This window comes from Ictidomys tridecemlineatus, chromosome 10 (genome assembly GCF_052094955.1).
Source record: "Ictidomys tridecemlineatus isolate mIctTri1 chromosome 10, mIctTri1.hap1, whole genome shotgun sequence".
Lineage (NCBI taxonomy): Eukaryota > Metazoa > Chordata > Mammalia > Rodentia > Sciuridae > Ictidomys > Ictidomys tridecemlineatus.
Window position 1 is genome coordinate 113,522,692 of NC_135486.1, and position 24,929 is coordinate 113,547,620.

Consider the following 24,929-nt stretch of genomic DNA (forward strand, 5'->3'; position numbering starts at 1 on the left):
GAACCCCAACCTGGGGGACTCTTCCAAAGAGACAAATGAAGCTGCATCTTCGGGAAGTTCCTTCAGGAAAAAAATAAGACCCTTTCATTTGTCTATATTACCTTAACTTTTTTAGCTTTGATGAACAGGACCTCCTCAAAAAAAAAGGTCAGAAAACTTTTAAAATTCTATATTTGTTAAATTGATCATTTTGATCCAATATGCCTTGATTAATATGTTTTTCTGATTACACTCTACTTATTCTAAGGCCAATTTACAAGGGTTAACTCTCAATTTAATAGGTTTTTAAAAATAAGCTACAAGGCTTTTGTTTATTTGCTTTGTGTGGGTTCACCAGTATACTGTCCATCTACATGTATTGCCATGTCTACATATATTTGATACCAAGAAAAATTGACATCTGAGGTCATAAATTAAAATTTAACTATAGATTCAAATACCTTTGGTTAATATGATTTAAAAGGTTCAATTTAAATTGGAAAAATAAATAAAAGTACAAATGGCTTTAACGTTACTAATGCACAGTTTTTTTTCTAGATGGTTAAACAGCAGTTAAAACGTTAATATTTATAAAGTGTCTGATATCCATTGTCTCTATGATTTTTTTAAGAGAGAGTGAGATAGGAGAGAGAGAAAGAGAGAGAATTTCTAATATTTATTTTTTAGTTCTCCGTGGACACAACATCTTTGTTGGTATGTGGTGCTGAGGATCGAACCAGGGCCTCACGCATGCCAGACGAGCGCGCTACCGCCTGAGCCACATTCCCAGCCCATAGGATTTTTCTTCAACAGGAAAAAATGATTACTAAAACTATTTAATGCACTTGTCTGATACCTTGTTTTCTTAAAAAAACCATAAATTATACCTAAACATATATAAAAGTAATCATGGATGTGTTTGTTATAAATATTTAATTGTTTTACAAACTTAAAATGCTAACTGTTAAATATAATATCAAGTACTCTTAACTTTTTAAATTCCATAAGGCAAAATAGCTAAACAATGTTGGTGTTTTCATAAGGTGGTAAATTTAATTTTTTTAAAAAAAATATTTGTGTTGGACAGGGGATATGGCTCAAGTAGTAATGTGCCTGGAATACTGGGGCACTGGGTTAGATCCTCAGCCCCACATAAAAATAAAATAATGATGTTGTCTCCACCAAAATCCTCAAAATAAATATTTAAAAATTTGCGCTCGCTCTCTCTCTCTCTCTCTCTCTCTCTCTCTCTCTCTCTCTCTCTCTCTTTCTCTCTCTCACTCTCCCTCTCTTAAAAAAAGATTTTGTGTTATCATAAGATCAAGGTTACAATAAATTAAAAGTCCCAATAGGTATAATTCTACATACAAGGAGTCAAGAGCTTTCAACTACATTTCAATTAAAGTACCATAAATAACAAATATTTCATCTTATTAAAATAGATTAATTTTTCTTCATTCAGGAATGTATAAGGATTATTTCAAGGTATAAATAGAAACAAGGATCAATGGATTAAATTTATTAAAAGGTTCTATATAAAAATATATTTAGTAAAAATCTAATAGGTTTTAAAAAATAAGCTAATGTTTCAGAGATATGTCATATTGTACTAGCTAACATTCATACAGAGTCAGAAAACAATATATGTAAACTTTATAAAATAATATCTTAAAAGAGAGAAAAAAGTCAGGTTTAGAAATATTTTAAAAATAGTTCTAGGTAAAAAGTCTTTATGTGGTAAAGTATAATTTTAATACATCTAAGTTAACAACAAAAGGGTCTAATTAAGTAATATAAAGGTCTAAAAATAAAAATAAATATTAAAAGGTTTATATGTAAATAAGTTGGTTATATATGTAACACAAATATTTAAGACTATTCAAGATCATTCCCTACAGACAAATATTAATGTACTGATATATTTATATGCTAAAATGACAAAACCTTCTAAAAATATTAATTACATGGTCTCTGTGAATTTTATCCCCTACAACAAATAACCTTGGTTAAACAGCAATGTTTATTTTAAAGTATTGTTCTACATTCCACTGTCAAGATTTTTCTTTAAAAGCTAACCTTGGTTAATATAAAACATTGAAAAAGTGTGGTACATTACTCTTCTTTACAGATTTAATGGGTTCATATCTTTCGGTATGCAAGTCTGTCAGGTAAAAGGTTTAAAGGAACATTTTATCAAGTTGGTATTCTTCAAACTAAAATTTACTATAATGGTAATTTAAAGTTATAAGGATAATAGATTTTACTGGGGATTTATTTATATTATTTGATGTTTTGTAACCAAACCTTATGTTACCTTTTACACTGGGATATAAAAATTTAAAGGTATTTGCCAAGGCCAATGTCTCGGCTTGGCACCAGAATCACGAGGCACTCACAGCTTTGTAGGTTCAAACAGCAATTCTTTATTCCAGCTCTCACACCGCCTCCACACAGGTAAAGGGGCAAACGTGTTCTGCAGTCTCCCGCACCATTCACCTACTGCACAAGGCTATCTCCCAATCCCATTTTAATCTCACGAGAACTCAACGGGAACAAGCAGCAGGAACACCCTAATCCCAGCAATAATCTTCAACTTCCAACTTCCCTAAAACCCATTATCTTAAACTGGCAATGCCTTAAACTCAAGGAGCCGGTTACTTCCTCAAACCTGATCAGCTCTAAACCCGGATCTGCCTTGGTCCTTGAGCAAGGTCACCTTATTAATGCATGCATGCAATGTCCCATCGAATGTCCTCTAAGCAGCATGGGGTATGCTTGGCAAGGAAATTTCGATGCGTCATTCCTACTTGGTAATGGCCCTCAGCAGGTATTATAAAAGATAATGAGAGCCTGATAGTTGAAAAGTTAATATTATAAAAGATTTTTTCCACAATTCCACATTAAAGAAGAGCGCTCAGCCTTTTCTGAATTAATGTTTCAGATGTATGTCATATTGTGCTAGCTAACATTCATACAGAGTCAGAAAACAATATATGTAAACTTTATAAAATAATATCTAAAAAGAGAGACAAAGATCAGCTTTAGAACTAAAACACTTCACCTAAGATTTGTGAAGAGCCCTGCCTTACTTGAAATAAGGCTCTGCCTTCCACCTTACAGCATGTCAAAGTAACTTCAAATTAGGCCAGATTTCAGTTAATTTAGAGTTATATTCAAAGATTGATTTTATTTAAAAGATTACTATGATTTCAAATAAAAATATAATATATAATTCAGCCAAGGTTCAAAATTATATACAAGCAAGGTATGTTTTTAATATTGTTAATTTCACTTTGTATTTTCATTATAAGTAAAAAAAAAATTGACCATGACACTCAGAACAGCCAAGACACCTTTATTGTAGAAGTGTCTGATTAATAGGGAGAAAAAAAGAGACAGTAAGAAAAGTGCTAGAGAGAAATAGAGAGAGAGAGAGAGAAAGAGAGAGAGAGAGAGAGAGAGAGAGAGAGAGAGAGAGAGAGAGAGAGAGAGAGAAGGGGAAAACAAAGGCTATGAGAGAGGGAAAGAAAAAGAAAGAGAATGAGAGGGAGAATGAGAGAGAACAAAAGTGAGATAAGAAATAGAGAACAAGAGAGGGGGACCTAGAAAGAGAGAGATTTTATAACCAAAATCTAATGGGCCCTCTGGGTCTACAAGCTGCCTTGTAGGCATACAGTGATTGTATCACTGTAGTTGCTAGGGGTGTCATCTTGTGCCTTCAGGCAGAATAGACAGGGCTCAGATGTGGGTTTTCATTATACCAGATGGGTGAAAGTCTAGTATTCAACCTTGAGTAGGGTTAAGTTTTCAGACTTGAGGCAAACAAGCCAAGCTAACATTTGTTCAGCCTTCTCTGCAACTAACAATAACAGATGCCTGTTAATATTCTATAGAAGTAAAACTTCATGAACACACAACCTAAGTTAGTTTGAGATATTAAGCCATCATCTGTAGACAGATAATAATTAAAAGAGATAAAACTAACTGTAAAGGAGCTAAAGTTATGGCTCAGCAGTAGAGTGTTTGCCTTGCATGAGTGAGTCACTGGGTTCAATCCTCATCATTCAATAAGTTAATGAATAAAATTAAGATATTGTGTTATGTGAAAAAACTCTAAAGTTATAAACATTAAAGTTAAAACAGAATATTCTCAGTTTAAGACTGATAAAACTGACTTCCTAGATGTTAAAGTTCAAACTTAAAAATTAATGTTAAAATAAAGGGGCCAAGAAAACCAATATTTGGCTCTTGCACTCTGAGTAACCCTCAACCCAGGACAGGGGAAAGAGCTTTGCGACTCTGGGCCACATCACCTCCTGCTAAGGAAGATTAATGAGACAACTGAAGAATAGAAAGTCAATGAGTGTACATGCTGCAAAAGAGGAGGATCATTAATAAGGGGAGACACGCCTGATGTTTCCAAGGGAAGCCACATGGTCAGCAAGACCTTGACCCATCCTAATGCAGATGGCACTAGCAGAGCTGAAATGCTGCTCACAAGTTCCTCAAGAGTGTCCTCCTAGGAAACTCAGCTGACTCTTACCAATAGATAGGAAAAAGGTCAGTTTGACCAGCTTGGTCTTAAACACAGAACAAAAACAGTTGAAAACCAAAGCACAGCCATTCCTGGGCTTTTAAAATAAACTACAGTTATTTTAATGTAACATAAAATGTACGCTTGTGTTAAAACCCCCCAAAATAAGTAAGACTGGAGGCAACAAAAGTAAAATTCTTAGGCAAGAATGCCTGATGATAAAAATTGCCAGTCAGCAGTTTTTAGTCAGTTTAAGGCCTACATATTTTCCTAACCTCATACACAAATAGATTTAATCAATGTTTGCTAGTATAATTATCAAGCCCTAAGTAACAAATAAATCTCAAATGTAGAGGTCATGCCAATAAAGATATTTTACAAAAATTAAGATGACATTAACTAACTTAACAAAATGTTGTGTCTACATTCCTGATAATTCTGACAATGTTAAAGATTTATGTCCCTAAAAAAGGGCCTTATTAGGCTTTGTTAGGCCTTGTTATGGGAACAATTTCTCAGGTCTTCTGCCTCCTGGTAAACAATTATTAATTTCTATTATTTTCATAGTATTCATGAAAAGATTTCAGATGCTACAACTGCTATTTTGCATTAATCTTATTTCAGTACTCATGTCTTTTTGTTTCTCTCATAGAAGTGCTTACCCCCAGGTAAATTTACAATCTGTTCTTCCTGAACCAGATTTTTACCATGGACTACTTGACCCTCTCAGTTTCTACAAAGGGACTCCAAACTGCTTGCCCACTGCACATTGCTCCCTCTCAGCTTGAAGCGGTTAGAACAGTCATCGCCCTTTTCCCATACAGCAGTAAAAGGTGCCTAATATTAGAGAAAAAATCATGGTCACTATAAATGTTTGCCAGTATGTCTAGCTCAGGAAGTTGTACCTGGGGAACTACACCCAAGATCACCCTGGGTGATCTCCCAGAAAGAGACACTTGCTTCCACAACCCAAATTATAAGTGCTACAACTCCCTGTTCGCCTAAAATTGTGCTTCCTGAGTCCCACTTCAAACTTCTTGCCTAAATCTCAAAACTGTCAATAATTCTGAACTATGTAACCTACTATTTTGATGGAGAAAAAGGAAAATAATCTGTGCTTATTAAAAGGCCAGGGCCCACTGATTTATCAACATAGAAGGCTGCCCCCATTTTAGTTCCCCTCCTGGCTGGTATTTGAATAGCTGGATCAGTATACTGCTTTGGGAACTGCAGCTCTTATCAGAGACTCTAAATATTTTAAGTCCCTCAGTCATCAAAAAGATATGGATTTAAGAGAACTAAAAATGTCAGTCTCAAAACTAGAATTTTCACTCGATTCTCTGACAGAAATAGTATTACAAACAGATGTGGTCTAGATCATCTCTTTCTAAAACAAAGAGGACTTTGTGTGGCCCTAGGAAAAATGTGTTGTTTTTATGCAAACCATTCTGGGAAAATAAAAAACAGTTTGGTGCTAGTGAGAAAGAAACACAAAACATATGAAACTTAAGGTAATTAGTTCCAAAACTATTTCTCATTGTCTCCTTGGCTGACTACCATCATCTCAGCCATAGTTGAGCCCCTAGTCCTTCTCCTGATTGGGACTACTGCCGAAGTCTGGCTTGGCACAAATCAGGAGCCACTTGTCAAAAAGAAACTAACTTTATTTTTAGAACTACAAACGCCAAACATAACAGCTCCAGGGAAAAACCCTCAGAGCCCAACTGCCACCACCGGCTTCCACAAGCCTCTCCCCCCCACACCAGCCTCTCCACCTCCCACAATCCTCCTGCTCTTGAGGCCGATTGGCTGGGTTGCGTGGGCAGAGCCAAAGAAGTCACCCAATGAGCAGCTCCGTGGAGGAGCCAATCAGCTAGATGTTGCTGGGGCCGCTGTGAGCCAATCATCAGCTGGCAGTCTGAAGGGCAGGGAAACAGCCCAATGAACATCACCGCAGAGGAGCCAATCAGCTAGATGTTGCTGGGGCCACTGTGAGCCAATCATCAGCCGGCAACTGGAAGTTTGCTGGCAGCTGGATCATCAGCCGGCAGCTGGAAGTTTGCTGGGGCCCCTTTGGCTGTGGCTCTCAACATCTCCCCTTCTCTGTTTAAACAACAAGCATGTGACTTATGGACCGTGCCTGCCTTAGGTTGTCCAATACTACATATGGTCCTTACCCGTCTTCGGATGAGCTGACCTCAGGGCGTCAGCCTCCTGTCTTAGGTTGGTACCATTGTAATTGGATCTTACCCGTCATTGACTACCGGTCCAGTATACAGCCACACCTGTGGAGAGGTCTCAGCGGGGGGGGGGGTGAGGTTCTTTGCCTCACCTCTGTTGACCCCCAAATTTTAGCTGAATGATCATGACAAGCAGAAGGGAGGAAGATATACCAAGTCAATTGACGGCTCCTTTTGGGAAAATTGTACCACCGATGATATCATCAGCAAAAATACCCCAACACTACCACAAGTCGCTGCACCAACAGATAGTTCACAATGCATACAAGTGACACATAGTTCTGTAAGCAGTTCAGTGCAAGTTCTGTAATCAGTTCAGTGATGGCTATTGCAGAAACTGTAGATTAGTTTTATCTTTGTCTTCACCGGCACAGGGATGAAGATAGGAATTCTGGCAATAATGACTAAAAAAAAAATTAGGTAACATTCCAGAAGACACTAAAAGAAAACAATTTTCTTAACAATTTATATTATCTTTATCGGCACTGGGATGAAGATAGAAATTCTGGCAATAATAGCTAAAGAAAAAATTGTGTAACATTCCAGAAGGCACTAAAAGAAAACAATTTTCTTAACAATTTACATTATAGTGAAGAGAATTATTAAATATAATGAAAACGAAAGGTGAGAGTAAACAAACAGATCTGTTAACCTCCTTTTTTGTTTACATATTAAAACAATTCTTAACAGTTATTTACCCAATTTAAATTAAACCATTTAAATCACGTGAATAAAAAAAAAATATTTGGATCCATCTTTTCATGAGCACTCATCATATATGATATGACATACGTACATTCAAACATATAACACAAAACACAAGTGTGCACACATAATATAATACATACAACACATAACATAATAGTAAAGGCCTTATAACTTTTTACAGGTAAAATCTCTATTGCAATGTTTAAAAACTCTATAGTCAAAAAAAATAGAACTTATCAGCAAAACATTAACCTAGGTCTGTATGAGCTCATAAAATAAAAATAGAACTTCATGATATGGGAAAGGGCAATAATAAAATAGATATTGAAAAAAGCATCCTGGTTCTGTCGCAGATGTAAGGATAGCCAAATTGGAGTTTTGGAAATCAGCTATTATGGATTTGAGCTAAATCATCTTCTTTTTGGTCTGTAGAAATCGCTTTAGTTAATCTCTCTGGAATCCAAATCGGCTGCTGTTCTCCCTGTGGAAACACAAAAACAGACCCCCGACTCCAGACAATCACTGGGTCAGGATTTTAGTTAATCTCTCCGGAATCCAAATCAGCTGCTGTTCTCCCTGTGGAAACACACAAACAGGCCCCCGACTCCAGACAATCACTGGGTCAGAACCTTGGTTAACCTCTCTGGAATCCAAATCGGCTGCTGTTCTTCCTGTGGAAACACACAAACAGACCCCCGACTCCAGACAATCACTGGGTCAGAACCTTGGTTAATCTCTCTGGAATCCAAATCGGCTGCTGTTCTTCCTGTGGAAACACACAAACAGACCCCCGATTCCAGACAATTACTGGGTCAGGACCTTTCCATTGTCCTATTAGAATATCTTTCCAAAGTACCTTGGGCTTATGTACATTTTTTGGACACATATGCCTTTCTGCAGCACTAAGTGCTGATGAATCCAAATTTAAAAAGCTTAGAGTAAAAAGGGTTATTTTAAGTTTATCTTTGGGGAATATATACCCCTTCCCAATTCCATCTTTTTGCTTTAATAAGTACATTTTAATAGTTTGATGAGCTCTTTCAACTATGCCTTGTCCCTGTGGATTGTATGGGATTCCTGTTATATGAGTAATGCCAAATGATGAGCAAAATTGTTTAAAAGAAGTAGACGTATAACCAGGGGCATTATCTGTTTTTAACTGTTTTGGAATGCCCACAGTGGCAAAATTTTGTAAGCAATGAGCTATAACATCTTTAGTTTTTTCGCCGGCATGAAGGGAGCCCATCAAAAATCCAGAAGAAGTATCAACTGTAACATGCAAATATTTTAATTTTCCAAATTCTGGCAAGTGTGTGACGTCCATCTGCCAAATATGGTTAGGCATCAATCCTCTAGGATTGACTCCAAGATTAACTTGTGGTAAAAAGGTCACACAATTTTGACATTGTTTTATTATTTGTCTAGCTTGTTCCTTAGTTATTTTAAAACGCTTTTGTAAAGTATTAGCATTGACATGGAATCTTTCATGAAAATTTATAGCTTCTTCTAGTATAGAGAAAATATGTATGTCACGTGTAGTTTTATCTGCTAAATCATTGCCCAAACTAAGGGCTCCAGGCAATCCTGTATGTGCCCTGATATGTCCTATAAAGAATGGATCTTTTCTGTCCCAGATTAAACTTTGTATAGTGGAAAACAAAGAGAAAACAGTAGAAGAAGGGGAAATCCTACCAGCATCTTCAAGGGATACTATAGCATTAACTATATACTGGCTATCAGAAAATAAATTAAATAGAGAATCTTTAAACATCACAAAAGTTTGTAATACTGCATTAAGCTCTACCTTTTGAGCTGATTGTTTGGGTACTAAAAATGTAAAAGTTTGATCAGGTGTAACTATTGCTGCTGTACCATTATTTGACCCATCAGTGAATATATTTGGAGCATTCATGATAGGTGTTTTTCTTGTCATTTTTGGAAAAATTACAGGATGCAATGACCAAAAAGACAATAAAGGATTAGATGGTAAGTGGTTATCAAATGAAACATTAGATTTGCACATTATTATTGCCCAAGTATTTAACTCATTAGCTAATTCATCAATTTGATTCATAGTATATGGAGTAATAATTTTATGGGGAGAAATTCCAAACACTGCCTTTGCTGTTTTTATTCCTTTGAGTATTAATTGTCCTACAGCCTCAGGATATCTAGTAAGAATAGTGTTAGGAGAATAAGATAAATGTATCCATAATAATGGACCTTCTTGCCAAAATACTCCTGTAGGAATATTTTTTGTTGGTAGTACAATAAATAATAAAGGCAAACTTATATCAATTCTATCCAAATGCATATTTTCCATATATGTTTCAAAGATTTTTAATGCCTTTCTTGCTTCAGGCGTTAACATTCGGGGTTAATTTGGATCTGATGGACCTTTTAGGATATCAAATAAAGGTCCCAATTCTCCTGTTGGAATACCTAGATAAGGCCTTATCCAATTTATGTCTCCTAATAACTTTTGAAAGTCATTAAGTGATTTGAGTTGATCTACTCGTATTTGAATTTTTGGTGGACGGACCATGGTTGAGGATAATAGAACTCCTAAATAATTAATTGGAAAATTTAATTGTACTTTATCTATTGCTATCTCTAGATTATAATTTTTTAATAAGTTTGTAAGTGTGGCATAACGTTCTAGCAATGTGTTTTTAGCTTTGTGTGCTAATAATACATCATCCATATAATGAAATATTTGTAGTTCAGGATTTTGATTTCTAAGTGGCTGGATTACTTTGTTAACATAAATTTGACACATAGTTGGGCTGTTAGCCATCCCTTGAGGGAGTACTTTCCATTCATATCTCTGATCAGGACCTTCATGATTTAGTGCAGGGATAGTAAATGCAAAACGTGGACTATCCTCAGGATGAATTGGAATTGAAAAAAAACAATCTTTAATATCTATAACTAAAACATACCAAGTTTTTGGCAAAGCAGACAATTGAGGAATCCCCGATTGAGCAGGTCCCATAATGACCATTTCATTGTTAATGGCTCTTAAATCTTGCAGTAATCTCCATTTACCAGATTTCTTTTTGATGACAAAAATGGGAGTATTATGGGGAGATACAGAAGGTTGTATATGTCCTTCCGCTAATTGTTGTTTGACCAGATCATGGGCTACTTGTGTCTTTTCTTTAGTCAAGGGCCACTGAGAAACCCATACTGGTGTTTCTGATTTCCATGTAATTTTTATTGTCTCAGTGGCCCTTTGTGAAAATCCAACCCATGTCTGTCTGTTCCTTGATCTATTTGTATTGGTGCTGCTATACATTGTTCTTATCTTTCTAATCTTTTTCCTTTCCTAAAACCTTGTCTAGCCATAATAGTGGGTGCATTTTGATTGATATTATTTGTTAATGTCAAACCTAATTGATCTAAGACATCTTGTCCCCATAAATTTACGGGAAAATGATCCAATACATATGGCTGTATAGTTCCTTCACATCCTTCAGGATCCTTCCAAACTAATAGCATTGCACTTCTATCGGGATTAGTCGCCACTCCTAGGCCTCGAAGCGATTGAGTGGCTTGTTGTAATGGCCAATGTTTTGGCCATTCTTGATGAGAGATGATGCTAAGGTCTGCACCTGTATCCAGTAGCCCATTAAATTCATGTCCTTGAATATTTAGTTTTAGCATGGGGCGAGAATCTAAATTTAAAGAAAGCATAGCCCAATCTACACCTGTGGAGCCTAATCCCTTGGAACCTCTTTCTACAGCATGATTGGAAAATTTATCATGTAGGCTTGGTATTATTAGTAACTGTGCTATTCTATCTCCTGGTGAAATTACTGATATACTCTTTGGAGAACTGGCTATAATTTTTATTTCACCTTCATAATCGGAATCAATTACCCCAGGACTTATCAAAAGTCCTTTTAGAGTAGAAGAGATGCGTCCCAATAATAAGCCTACTGTTCCTTTGGGAAGAGGTCTTTTTACCCCTGTGGGAATGATTTGAACTCCCATCTCTGGAGTTAGTACTGATTTGGTGGAGGCACAGATGTCCAACCCTGCGCTCCCTCTGGTTTGTCTGATGAGGGATCTGATGTGCTGGGCACTACCTTGATGGGGTTGCTGGGTTCCTCCAGTGCTCCGTATATTTGTGGTTTGGGGCCCCGGAGCATTGGGGCCCCCTGTCCATTTTTTGGCAACGAAGCCCGATGCCTTTGTTCACGATATTGTGGATAAACACCTTGTCCTTGTTCGTTTTTTGATAATGGAGTACCCTCTATGGTGGTTTGAGGATGGCATTCATTAGCCCAATATAATGGAGTACCCTCTATGGTGGTTTGAGAATGGCATTCATTAGCCCAATGTCTCCCTTTACGGCATCGTGGGCAAATACCCGGTATTCTACTTGTTTGATACCTAGTTTTGTTAAATCCTCCTCCTATGGGGCAATTCCTTTTAAAATGTCCTGTTTGTTGACAATTGTAGCATGTTTTTGGCCTGGCATCTAAAGCCTGTTTTACTGCAGCTGCCACAATTTGCCCTTGTTCATTAATGTCTCTGGCATCTAAAACCTTTTTTACTGCAGCTGCCACAATTTGCCCTTGTTCATTAATGTCTCTGGCATCTAAAGCCTGTTTTACTGCAGCTGCCACAATTTGCCCTTGTTCATTAATGTCTCTGACATCTAAAACCTGTTTTACTGCAGCTGCCACAATTTGCCCTTGTTCATTAATGTCTCTGGCATCTAAAGCCTGTTTTACTGCAGCTGCCACAATTTGCCCTTGTTCATTAATGTCTCTGGCATCTAAAGCTTGTTTTACTGCAGCTGCCACAATTTGCCCTTGTTCATTAATGTCTCTACATAATTTAATATATGTGTTTAAATCTTCCTATTTCCATGGTCTAATGATATCTCTACACCAACGATTTGCTTGGTCATAAGCCAGTTGTTTTATTAATGGCATTGCTTGTTCTGTATTCCCAAAAACTCTGGTAGCTGTTTGAATAAGCCTATCTACAAATTCAGCGTAAGGTTCATTAGCTCCTTGTATTATCTTAGATAATTGACCTTGTAAACCTCCATGTTCTTGTAAAGTCTTCCATGCCCTGACTGCATCTACAGCAATTTGTGAATATACACCAGGATCATATGCATTTTGTTGCTGCCAATCCTCATAAGGTCCCTTTCCTAACAACATATCTAGATTTCTCTGAGGATAACCAGCTGCTGCATTTCGACTAGCCATCTCCTTGCAAAATTCCTCATTGGCAACCTTCCATAACAGGTATTGTCCTCCATTTAGCACAGCTTTACACATACTAGCCCAATCTGCTGGCGTCATGCTTAAGTTGGTAATGGATTCGACCAAGCTTACAGTGAAGGGTGCTTGAGGACCATAGGTTGTTACAGCCTCTTTTAGCTCCTTCACTGATTTGAAATTTAAACCCTGGTAAGTTCGCTGCCCTCCTACCTCAAATACAGGGCATACTTGAGATCCTGTCTCAGGATCCCAACTATCAACTGCGGGGGTTGGGAGTCTCTTAGCATATGGAGGTGGTGCTGTTGATTGGACACTTATGCCCTCTGGTGATAGAATGCTGTTAGTAGCAGTCTCCTGTAGAGGTGGCACTATTGGTTGAACACTTACGCCCTCTGGTGATAGAATGCTGTTAGTAGCAGTCTCCTGTAGAGGTGGTGCTGTTGGTTGGACACTTACGCTCTCTAATAAAAAGGTCTTATTAGCAGTCTCCTGTTTTAACTTTTCCCCTGATAGATTTTTCTGCTCTAAACTTCCTTCCTCTGTCTCACTATCTCGAAAGACCTTCTCTTTTACTTGAATCTTTTCCTCTTTCTGACTAACTTGAGAGACTTCCTCTTCTACTTGAATCAATATGTCTTCTTCTTCCTCTACCTCTGTCTGAACTGAAGGCTTTGGACTAAGCAAACCAGATACCAACGTCCACAATGACAATGTGCCAACTGGCAGAGTCCCTGGGTTGTTCTTTTCTATTCTTTTTAAATCTTCACCATGATGGTTCCATTGTGATATATCTAACAGCTCCTCCTTAAAAAGCCATGGGCTATATTTTTGTATTATATCAACGTATGCCCTGACTGCTCTTGATTTTACTGGGAAGCTTCCTTCCTCTAACAATTTAGTTAACACTCTTTCGGTTTGTTTTTTACTAATTGCTGATCCCGTATTTCTACTATAATACAACCCAACAAGATGACGCCAAACAAAACTGAGACAGAATCCAATAAAAAGGGAACCACACAAAATCATTATAACAGCCTTTCTATCCTCCTGACATATGCATCCGTCCTTTCTCCCTATCTGTTCCTCAGACGCAAATAGTTTTTCCTCAGATGTGAGTGGTTTTTCTTCCCTCTCACTCATCTCCAGGGACAGGCAACTTAAAACAAAAATGAAGCAAAACAAAAGAGGAATCTTAGAATGGCTCCCCATCCTCTCGCCCTGCCCTCAGGGGCGAGCAGTTTACTTACCCTCAGTTGCTCCCCGTGCGAGCCACCAAATGCCGAAGTCTGGCTTGGCACAAATCAGGAGCCACTTGTCAAAAAGAAACTAACTTTATTTTTAGAACTACAAACGCCAAACAAAACAGCTCCAGGGAAAAACCCTCAGAGCCCAACTGCCACCACCGGCTTCCACAAGCCTCTCCCCCCCACACCAGCCTCTCCACCTCCCACAATCCTCCTGCTCTTGAGGCCGATTGGCTGGGTTGCGTGGGCAGAGCCAAAGAAGTCACCCAATGAGCAGCTCCGTGGAGGAGCCAATCAGCTAGATGTTGCTGGGGCCGCTGTGAGCCAATCATCAGCTGGCAGTCTGAAGGGCAGGGAAACAGCCCAATGAACATCACCGCAGAGGAGCCAATCAGCTAGATGTTGCTGGGGCCACTGTGAGCCAATCATAAGCCGGCAACTGGAAGTTTGCTGGCAGCTGGATCATCAGCCGGCAGCTGGAAGTTTGCTGGGGCCCCTTTGGCTGTGGCTCTCAACAGACTACTATAGGGCTCTGCCTATTACACAAGAGTGTAGATGAGGTTCGACTTATGGTCCTGCGAGCCTATTATGGTCCCTTAGACACAGAAGGATGAAAAAGAAACTAAATCCTAATGATGTGCAAGATTGATATCAAACCTACTAAAACCAGTAGGAACGTGATAGTAAAAGCAAATGTGACTCCATTTTGGTTTGTGACTACATTCTGTAAAACAATCATGCCAAGTAAAAGACTCATGACTGGGTCAAGTTGTTCTTTTCCTTTTGCTATCGAAACCTTTAAGAACATGGAGCTACCTAGTGGGGCATTGTTTCTGTAACTAGGGTAACAGGGCTCTTTTCTGTATCTGGGGTTACTAGACTTACTGTTATTAGTGAGGCTTCCCATCACTTGACTTCACTCTCCTGCTTCTATAACCTGGCTTGCTTGCATTGGCTAGACCCCAAAACATCCCAAAACATTGTGGTTTTCAGGCTTGTAAGGAGCACCCTTGCAATTCTTCAGGGCTGATGGGGGGGAACAGCTTTAAGTTCTGGTCAGTGGCCTCTAGTGCACTTCAATAAAGGCTTTATTCAATTATATGTTACTGTTATGAAAGTTACTTTATTAAAACCCTGGGACAAAGCTGAATTTTGTACCTAGCATGGGACTCCCATAATTCTTTCAATTCTTATTTTGTGAAAAATCAATAAATCACTGTATAATCAATAATGCCATTGGTTATGTGATATTATGAGAAACTCAAGTGAAGCCACTGGGATTAATCTTATATGTTCCTGGAACCTAGCTGCTTTTCTTTTTGCTGTTGTTGTTATTGTTGTTATTGTTATAAGTGGAAACAATAACATTATTTTTATTTTCCTGTGATGCTGAGGATCAAACCCAGTGTCTCACACATGGTAGATGAGAGTTCTACCTCTGAGCAGAGCCCCAGTCCTATACCTGCTGTATGTACAAATTATGAGACCTTTGTCAACACAAGCTCCATCCATATATCTTTGCCCACACAGGTTCCTCTGCCTAGAATATTTTTGTGCCTCATAAAAGACTCCTGCTGAGCCTCCAAAACCCAGCTCTTATAGAACCTATTTTGGTAGAGTGTTTCCTTACTAATCTCAAAGAGTAGGGCAACTTATTCCTTGTCTGTTCTCCTCAGGACTCTATAGGTTGAGGCAGGAGGATCATGAGTTCAAAACCAGCTTCAGAAATGCAGTGAACCCCTAAACATCATATATATATAAATGATAGTAGAAAGAACTGTTCATTACCCTGTGTGCATATATTGTTATATGACTGGTGTATGTCTGTGTCATGTACAACCAGAAGAAAAAGTAGTTATACTCCATTATTGTATAATGCCTCAAAATGCATTCTACTGTCATGTATAACTAATTAGAACAAATAGTGAATTGTTGGGGATATGGCTCAGTGATTAAGCACACTTAGATTCAATCCGCAGTACCAAAATAAATAAGCAAATAAATAAAAATAAATGAATAAAGGCTGCACCTCAATGGAGAATCACCTCTGGTTTCAATTCCCAGTTCAAAACAAAAGAAAAAAGTTCTCACAAACCAAGAAATGAACAAACCACCACCATCACCACCATCAACAGCACTTATTCCTCTGAAGCAATTTCTGTGCTCTGCACACACTTCCATTGTTGTCTTCTCTACTCTTCTAGCATATTGCTTGTTTCTACCAGTGTTTCCTTGAACCAGACATTGAGCGTCTCAAGGGCCCAGTCTGGGTATTATTCACTATTGTAGCCTGATATCCAGCAGAAGGTTTTACTCCTGGCATCAAGAAAAGTTGGATGAGTTGAACTAGGTGAGATTGCTGTGGTTCTGCATGATCCTCTCTGGGGAGTCTTTGGTAACCACTTCATCTTCCTGCCTTGTTAATATACCAAGAAAAGTTGTCTCTGTGTCAGTCAACTTCACTGTACTTTAAGGCCGAACTGTACTAATTCTGTTGGGAAGATGGCCTCTCAAGGAGAGATGGAACATAGACAAGATGGAGCTGATGGTCTCACCAGTGTGTATTCATGTTGCTGTGCAGTCCCTACAAGAATATTGCAGTAGACAGAAGTTACCCAAATTCTTGACAAAAGAGAGGTTCATGCTTTCTAGAAAGTCTGCTTTCCCAAACCAATGGATGTGAAAGGAAAAGAAAACATTGGCCTGCATGGACACATAGACTTTCAAATCCCTTGGTGCAATGCCAGAGAAGATTCAAGGTCTAGGAACACCAAAATATGATTTGAGCTTTTCCTTTTGGATGATAAGTCAGAATATATGGCCTCCTGATTTTTGGTGAATAGAGGAATAAATGGGTGGACATCAAGTTTGGGTAGCTAAGAGAGGAACAGTTCTATAACAGGTGACACTACTACCTGTGAGTCCCCATCACTTTAGTGATGAAACACATCCCCTGATTGTTTGGAAATAACACCAGTTTTTTTCATCTGATGTCACCATAAGATGACCTATCCATCTAATTGGAATATTATCTAATATTCTGTATCTACTTGGTCTGAGGATTTAAGTATTAGGTGATAAATCTTCAAAGTTCTTAAAAATCAACAGAAAGAGTAGGAATTTAAGCAGCACAAGCAGGTCATTCTTCTTTTATCTGTTCTCAGTGTCAACCTTCTGTATAAACTTATAACCACCGCAAGCAACTCTTCTCATCCCTCTGGTCTGTACATCCCCAGGGATTCCTGACACTAGCCTGAAAATGTGGACTTCTCACTGGCAAAATATGATAAGGTTTGAATGCATGTGAAACAACATTCATTCAACAAGGAAAGTTTGGAATATCATTTCATAAGTATAAAGAACTTAATTAGTCCACCCAAACCCTAATCATTTTTATTTTCTTTTGGAAACACATTCCTATGGAAAATATATGTTTCTATGTTATAAAAACATGTGTTTTTCTGAGATAATGTTATGACTAAATCTAATTTGACTTTCCACCTGCTCTGCTTACATGAGGAATAGCTCACACATGTTAAAATAGACAAAATGGAGTTTTACTCAGCCATAAAAAATAATGAAATTATGTCATCTGATAGGAAATGTATGGAACCACAGAATATCAGGATAAGTGAAATAAACCAGATTCAGACAGACAAGTATTAAATGTTTTCTGTCATATGCAGAAGCTATACTGAACTAAGAAATAAAAAGGAGAGTGGAATCCCATTAAAGTGAAAGGGAGACCAGTGTTGCAGAGTAAGGGGATTGAGGGGAAGGGAGGAGAATGGGAAAAAGAGAGAAAAAAATAAAATTAAATTTAGCAAATTATGCTATGTCCAAAAATGAATGTATTGCATACATTGAATTTCACCTTTTTGTACATCTACAAACACTAATTTAAAAGCTATAAATAAATAGAACACAAATAGATCAAATGAAGTGGAATGGGGGAAGGAGGAGAGGAGAAAAAGTCAATGCAATAGGGACCAAAGTGAAGCAAATTATATTTTATGCTTGTAAAATCAAAACAAACCCCAATAGTATATACAACACACAAATAGAATCATTAAAAAACTGACATCAATATCAATAGGCTAATCTGTGCTTAGGACTGAAATGTAATATGTACCAGGTCTTAAACAATGCATTGGCCCATTCATTTATAGGATTATGTGGTTTTTTTGGTGTTAAATTTTTTTCAGTTCTTTATATATCCTACAGATTAATGCTCTATCTAATGTGTATGTGGTTAAAAATTTGCTCCGATTCTATAGGCGCTCTATTCACATCATTTATAAGAAGCTTTTCAGTTTGAATTCATGACATTTATTGCTTCTTGATTTTGATTCTTGCTCTATAAAAGTCTTATTAAGGAATTCAGGGCCTGATCCAACATGATGAAGATTTGGACCTACTTTTTTGTCTATTAGGTGCAGAGTCTCTGCTTTAATTCCTAGGTCCTTGATCCACTTTGAGTTGAGTTTTGTACATAGTGAGAGATAGGGGTTTAATTTCATTTTGTTGCATGTGGATTTCCAGTTTCCCCTTCCCCATTTTTTGAAAAAGGCTATCTTTTCTCCAATACAATTTTGGCTCCTTTGTCTAGTTTGAGATAACTGTATTTATGTAGGATTGTCTCTGTGTCCTCTACTTTGTACCATTGGTGCCAATACCATGCTGTTTTTGTTACTATTTCTCTGTAGTTTAAGTTCTGCTATAATGATGCCACCTGCTTCACTCTTCTTGGTAAAGTTTGCTTTATGTATTCTGGTTCTCTTATTTTTACAGATGAGTTTCATGATTGCCTTTTCTATTTCTATCAGGAATGTCATTGGAATTTTGATTGGGATTGCATGAAATATTTATAGTGCTTTTGGCCATATAATCATTTTTGAAAATATTAATTCTGTTTATCCAGGACCATGGGAGGATCTTCCATCTTCTGAGGTTTCTTCAATTTTTTTTTAGTGTTCTGTAGTTTTATTTTAGAGGTCTTTCACCTCTTTCATTAAGTTGATTCCCAAGTATTTTATTTATTTATTTATTCATTCATTTATTTATTTGTTTGTTTATTTATTTGTTTATTTATTTTGAGGCCATTATAAACGGCATGATTCTCCTAGTTTCTATTTCAGAGGATTTGTCACCAATGTAAAGAAAGGCCTTTGATTTATGGGTGTTGATTTTACATCCTGCTACGTTGCTGAATTCATTTATTGGTTCTAAAATTTTTCTGGTGGAATTTTTTGGATCTTCTAGGCATACAATCATGTTGTTGGAAAACAGTGATACTTTGAGTTCTTCTTTTCTAATCCATATCTATTTAATTTCTTTAATATGTCTAATTGCTCTGGCTACATTTTCAAGAACTATGTTAAATAGAAGTGGCAAAAAAGGCATCCCTGTCATCTTCCAGTTTTTAGAGGGAATGCTTTCAATTTTTATCCATTTAGAATGATGTTAGCCTGTGGCTTAGCATAGATAACTTTTACAGTATTGAAAATGTTCCTGTTATCCCTAGTTTTTCTAGTGTTTTGAGCACAAAGGAGTGTTGTATTTTGTCTTTTCTGCATTTATTGAGATGATCATATGATTCTTATCTTTAAGTCTATTAATGTAATGAATTACATTTTATAATGAATGAATTGTATTGATGTGATGAATTACATTTATATTTATGGTGAACCCACCTTACATCCCTGGGATTAACCCTATTTGATCATAGTTCACTATCATTCTAATATGTTTTTGTATTTTATTTGCCAGAATTTGATTGAGAATTTTTGCATCTATGTTAATTAGAGATAGTGATCTGAAGCTTTCTTTCTTTGATGTGTCTTTGTCTGATTTTGGATACAGGGTAATATTGGCATAATAGAATGAGTTTTCAAGTGCTCTCTCTTTTTCTCTTTTATGAAATAGTTAGAGGAGTATTTGTATTAGTTCTTTGAATGTCTTGTAGAACTCAGCTATTTGTCTGTCTGGTCCTGGGCTATTTTGGGTTGGGAGGATTCTGATTCTATCTTCTATTTCATTCCTTAAAATTTATCTATTTAACTCATGAATATTATCCTGATTCACTTTGAGCAAATCATATGACCCTAGAAATTTGTCAATACCTTCGATATTTTCTATTTTACTGGAGTACAAATTTTCAAAATAGTTTCTAATTATCTTGTGTATCTCTATCGTGTTCATCATGATATTACCTTTTTCATCACAGATGTTAGTAATTTCAGTTTGCTCTCTCTTCCTTGTAAGCATGGCTAACGGTTTATTGATTTTATTTATTTTTTCGAAAAACCAACTTTTTATTTTGTCAATTTTTTTAATTGTTACTTTTGTTTCACTTTCATTGATTTCATATTTGATTTTAATTATTTCCTATTTTATACTGATTTTGAGCTTGATTTGTTGTTCTTTTATGGGGGATTTCAGTTTTAATTTTAGGACATTTATTTGTAGATTTTTTTCTTCTTTTAAGGAGTGAACTCCATGCAATGAACTTTCCTCTTAGTATTGCCTTCATAGTGTCCCAGAGATTTCAATATGTTATGTCAGTGTTCTCATTTACCTCTAAGAATTTTTAAAATTATTTTAGATTTTTTTGTGTAGTTGTACATGGACATTATGTCTTTATTTTACTTATTTTCAAAAGCAGTTCTAAAGATCAAGCTCAGAGACTCACACATGCTAGGCAAGCACTCTGTCACTGAGCCACAACCTCTAATAATTTTAAATCTCCTCTTTGATTTCTTTCACAACCCATTGTTCATTTAGTAGCATAACATTTACTCTCCAGGTTTTGAAGTATTGTCTATTTTTTTATTTTATTATTGATTTCTAATTTTATTTCATTATAATCTGATAGAATGCAGGGTAGTGTCTCTACTTCTTTGTATTTGCTAAGAGTTGCTTTGTGGCATAATATATGGTCTATTTCAGAGAAGGATCTATGTGCCCCTGAGAAGAAAGTGTATTCACTCATTGGTGGATGAACTATTCTCTATATGTCTGTTAAGTCTAAGTTACTGATTGCATTATTGTGTTCTATAATTTATTTGTTTAGCTTTTTTTTGGAAGATCTATCCAGTGATGAAAGAGGCATGCTAAAATCATCCAGAATTACTGTATTGTGGTCTATTTGACTCTGGAATTTGAGAAGAGTTTGATTGGTGAGCATAGATGCTCTACTGCTTGGGGCATACATATTTATAATTTTTATGTCTTGTTGATGTATGGTTTCCTTAATTAGTATGAAATGTTCTTCTTTATCCCTTTTGATTAACTTTGGCTTGAAGTCTATTTGATATGAGGATGGAAACCCCTACTTGTTTCCACAGTCCATGTGCATGTGTTTTTTTTCAACCTTTCACCTTTGGTCTGTGGATGCTTTTTCCTATGAGATGAGCCTCTTGAATGCAGCATATTGTTGGGTCTTTTTTAAAAATTCAACCTGCCACTCCATGTCTTTTGATTGGTGAGTTAAGGACATTAATATTGAGGGTTACTATTCAGACATGATTTGTATTCCCAGTCATTCATATTTATTTTTGGTATTTAAATTGACTTGGTTTCTCTTTTGGCTGATTTTTTCTTTAGTGTAATAACTCCCTTTCCTGATATTCATTTCTGTTTTTCATTTTCTTCTCAAGGACTATTTTGCCAAGGATGTTCCGTAGTGCACTCTTTCTAGTTGTAAATTCTTTTAACTTATATTACTCATGGAAGGTTTTTATTTCATCGTCAAATGTAAAGCTTAATTTTCCTGAATATGATTCTTGGTTGGCATTCATTTTCTTTTATAGCTTGGTATATATTTTTGCAGGATATTCTAGCTTTCAGGGTCTGGATTGAAAAATCTGCAGAGATCCTAATTTGTTTTTCCTATATGTGATCTCATTCCTTCCTCTATGGCTTTGAAATTTTTATCCTTACTCTGTTTGCCAGACCTTTTCATTATAATGCATCTTGGTGTAGATTTGTTATAATTTTGTACATTTGGTTTTCTATAGGCCTCTTGTATTTGATTTTCCAATTTCTTCTTTATACTTGGGAAATTTTTTGATATTATTTCATTGAAGAGATTGTGCATTCCTTTGGGGTGAATCTTTGTCCCTTCTTCTATCCCAATAAATCTTATATTTTGTCTTTTGATGTTATCCCATAATTATTGGGTTTCTGTTTATGGATTTTTACTATCCTCACTGTGCTCAGATTTACTTTCAAGATTGTATATTTTTTTCTTTATTATCTCACATTCTGTCTTCCAAGTGATCCAATCTGATGTTTATGCTTTCTGTTAAGTTTTTGTTTGTTTGTTGATTGTTTCCTTGATTTCTGATTTTATTTTCAGAATCTCTCTATTTTGAAGTACTCTTTTGCTACCTGTATTTCCCTCCCTTATCTCTTTGTTGGTTTGATCAATGGTTGCCTATATTTTCTCAATTAGGTAATTCTTTACATTGTAGGTTATTTTAATTATGTATATTCTTAATTCCTTCTCTGACATTTAATCAACTTTACTGTCCATGGATTCTATTATTATAGTATCTTGGTGTGTTTGGGGCAATTTTCTCCCTTGTTTTTTTCATGTTGTGTATGTGTCTTCCTTTCTTGCAGTGCAAATCTGAGTTATTACAGTTTCTACCCTATAATATTATATTGTCCCTGAAGATTACTTGTACCTCGCCTTTGATATGGACTTCTGGGCCCCAGCCAATGTCCCGTGATAATGCTAATGCAACTAAATGTGATGGTGGCAATATTGGAGATAACTCAAGATAGCTTTGGGGTTGTCTCAAGATGGATGCAACTACTTTCAAAGATGGGGATAAAAAGTGGGCCTAACAGTGGCTTTGGGCTCCCTGTTCTGAAATGCAGCTGCTTCCAAGCCCTACCTGTTCTTCCAAGGTGGGAGACTACTGCATGAGTAAGGTTATGGTGGTGCTTATAGAGGCCCAAGATGAAGGTGGGATAGGTCTGAGTTCTGTTATATGTCTGCCAGTCGGCTGGGTGGGCCTGGGATTTCTTCCACCCTTTTTTGAATGTTTTCTTGCTTTTTACACAAAAAGGTGTTAAAGGCTCACCTTGGACTTTTGCAATTTTTAACCTGGAATCAGTATTTTTTCTAACCAGCCCTGCTTCCTATAGTGAAATATGGTATTTTTGTTCCAGGATCTGATCACCAAGACTGATACACTGGTCTGGCTATTAAAATGTCACAGTTACTGAGTCCCATTAGTGCAGACAAGTATGAATTTAATTTTCTACATTCAAACACTCAAACACCCACCCCCACACACATACACACACACAAACACATACACAAACACACACACACACACATTTCTCTATTTTTCTATCTGGAAAAGCATGAATTCAAAGTGATACATTCCATTTCAGTCCTACTTCACAGGTTGCATCCCAAGTTTCTTTCCTGAACCAGAGAGTCACTTCACCAACATTTTCTATAAAAACTGGATTTCATTATCCTTGATATATTTACTTATTAAAACAATCTCTCTTTATACAACTAAATTCCATTCATCTTATTCTAAAACCACATGCCCTCCTTAGCTCACCTAGGTGTTTTTTATCCTATTTTTCAATGAGTATTTATGACAGAAAACCTCTGTCTGTGGAGCCCATATCAAGTTGCTTGGGCTTCATACTGAGCAGGGTGTCCCTTCTGAGTACACCTTCTCAGTTGTAAATCATATCTGACTTGAAGCCACCATTATTCCCTCCTCCACCACAAAGTGTGCCCCCACATTGCTGGACTGCATCTAATTGAATTAGGAGTGAAGTGTCAAGAAGGGAAGGGGAAGGAAAGGGAAGGAAAAGAAGGGACAGGACAGAAGATGGAAAAATCTTGTTTAGCTCCTGATACCAGCTGAATCTGAGGAGCACTGCTATAGAAACAATTGACTATCAACCACTTTCTAATTCAATGCTCCTTGTGCTTGTTATCAAATTAGGAGTTGAAGATGGACTACAAATTTGTTTCTTGCTTTCCAGAAACAACAACGGAGATAGAATGGAAGTATGAAATCTAAGAAATATAGTAATAACTACCTCATAGAGTGTTACAAGTTTTGTTATTCAAAAATGACACAAGGCCACTATGAATATTTTTTTCCAGCAGTGGGGAAACTCACAGTGGATTAACTCTATCTTACCATTTAATTTGAATTTCTGAAAAAGCTCCATGTATTCACTGATTGTGATAATCAAGATTGAATTTTGACTCTCACTGATTCAGCACTATATATACCCTTAAATGGGCATAAAGGCCTCAGATAAACTTCTATAATGATATGTTTATTGACTTTCTCATTATAAAATTTATCACAACATATTTCAAAGAACACATCATATATCAATGTCACTACAAAAGCCACCGCAACCACCATTATTTTCATTAAAAATTATTGATAAATTTGGTGATAATTGTTGATTCTCTAATCAGAGCTAAGGAGGAGCTGCCAGGACTAACTGGAAGTGAGAGAAGAGAGCCCATTAGAACCAAAAGGGTGAGTCTTCATATCTGGAACTGAAGTGGGTACCTCCTTTCCATCAGAAAATACATAATACTTTGCACAGACCCTGAGCAAGCTCAGCAAAGGTCCAGCATCTCTTATCATTCATCAGTTGAGGAATATAGAGTCTATATTCATTTTGAGTTTTCTTCACAAAATAAATTTTTGTTCTCTGATGTTCTGGTTCCCAGGCTCTGAGGACAACAATGCACAAATCCTTAGGGAAGTTCAGGCTCCACTTACTGTCCCATTTCTGCACACAGCCTTCAGAATAATGGGCTTTTCAGGTGGAAGAAGTCTTTGATTAGTTAAAATAATAATAATCAGATTATCATAACAATTATACAAATTACACAGACACAACATATTGGAATCTATGGGACACAGTTAAAGCAGTTCTAAGAGGAAAATTCATTGCACGGAGTTCATTACTTACA

General features: G+C 36.7%; 1 protein-coding gene across 1 annotated transcript in view; it reads left to right on the forward strand.

Moving 5' to 3' along the window:
- Nucleotides 1–22,738, forward strand: part of LOC144367627 (cytochrome P450 3A19-like) — a 92,197-nt gene extending 69,459 nt beyond the window's left edge. The window contains exon 5 of the mRNA XM_078024715.1: nucleotides 22,574–22,738. Within this exon, the coding sequence (XP_077880841.1) occupies nucleotides 22,574–22,738 (165 nt within the window). The remainder of the gene's footprint in view (nucleotides 1–22,573) is intronic.
- The last annotated feature ends 2,191 nt before the right edge of the window (nucleotides 22,739–24,929 follow it).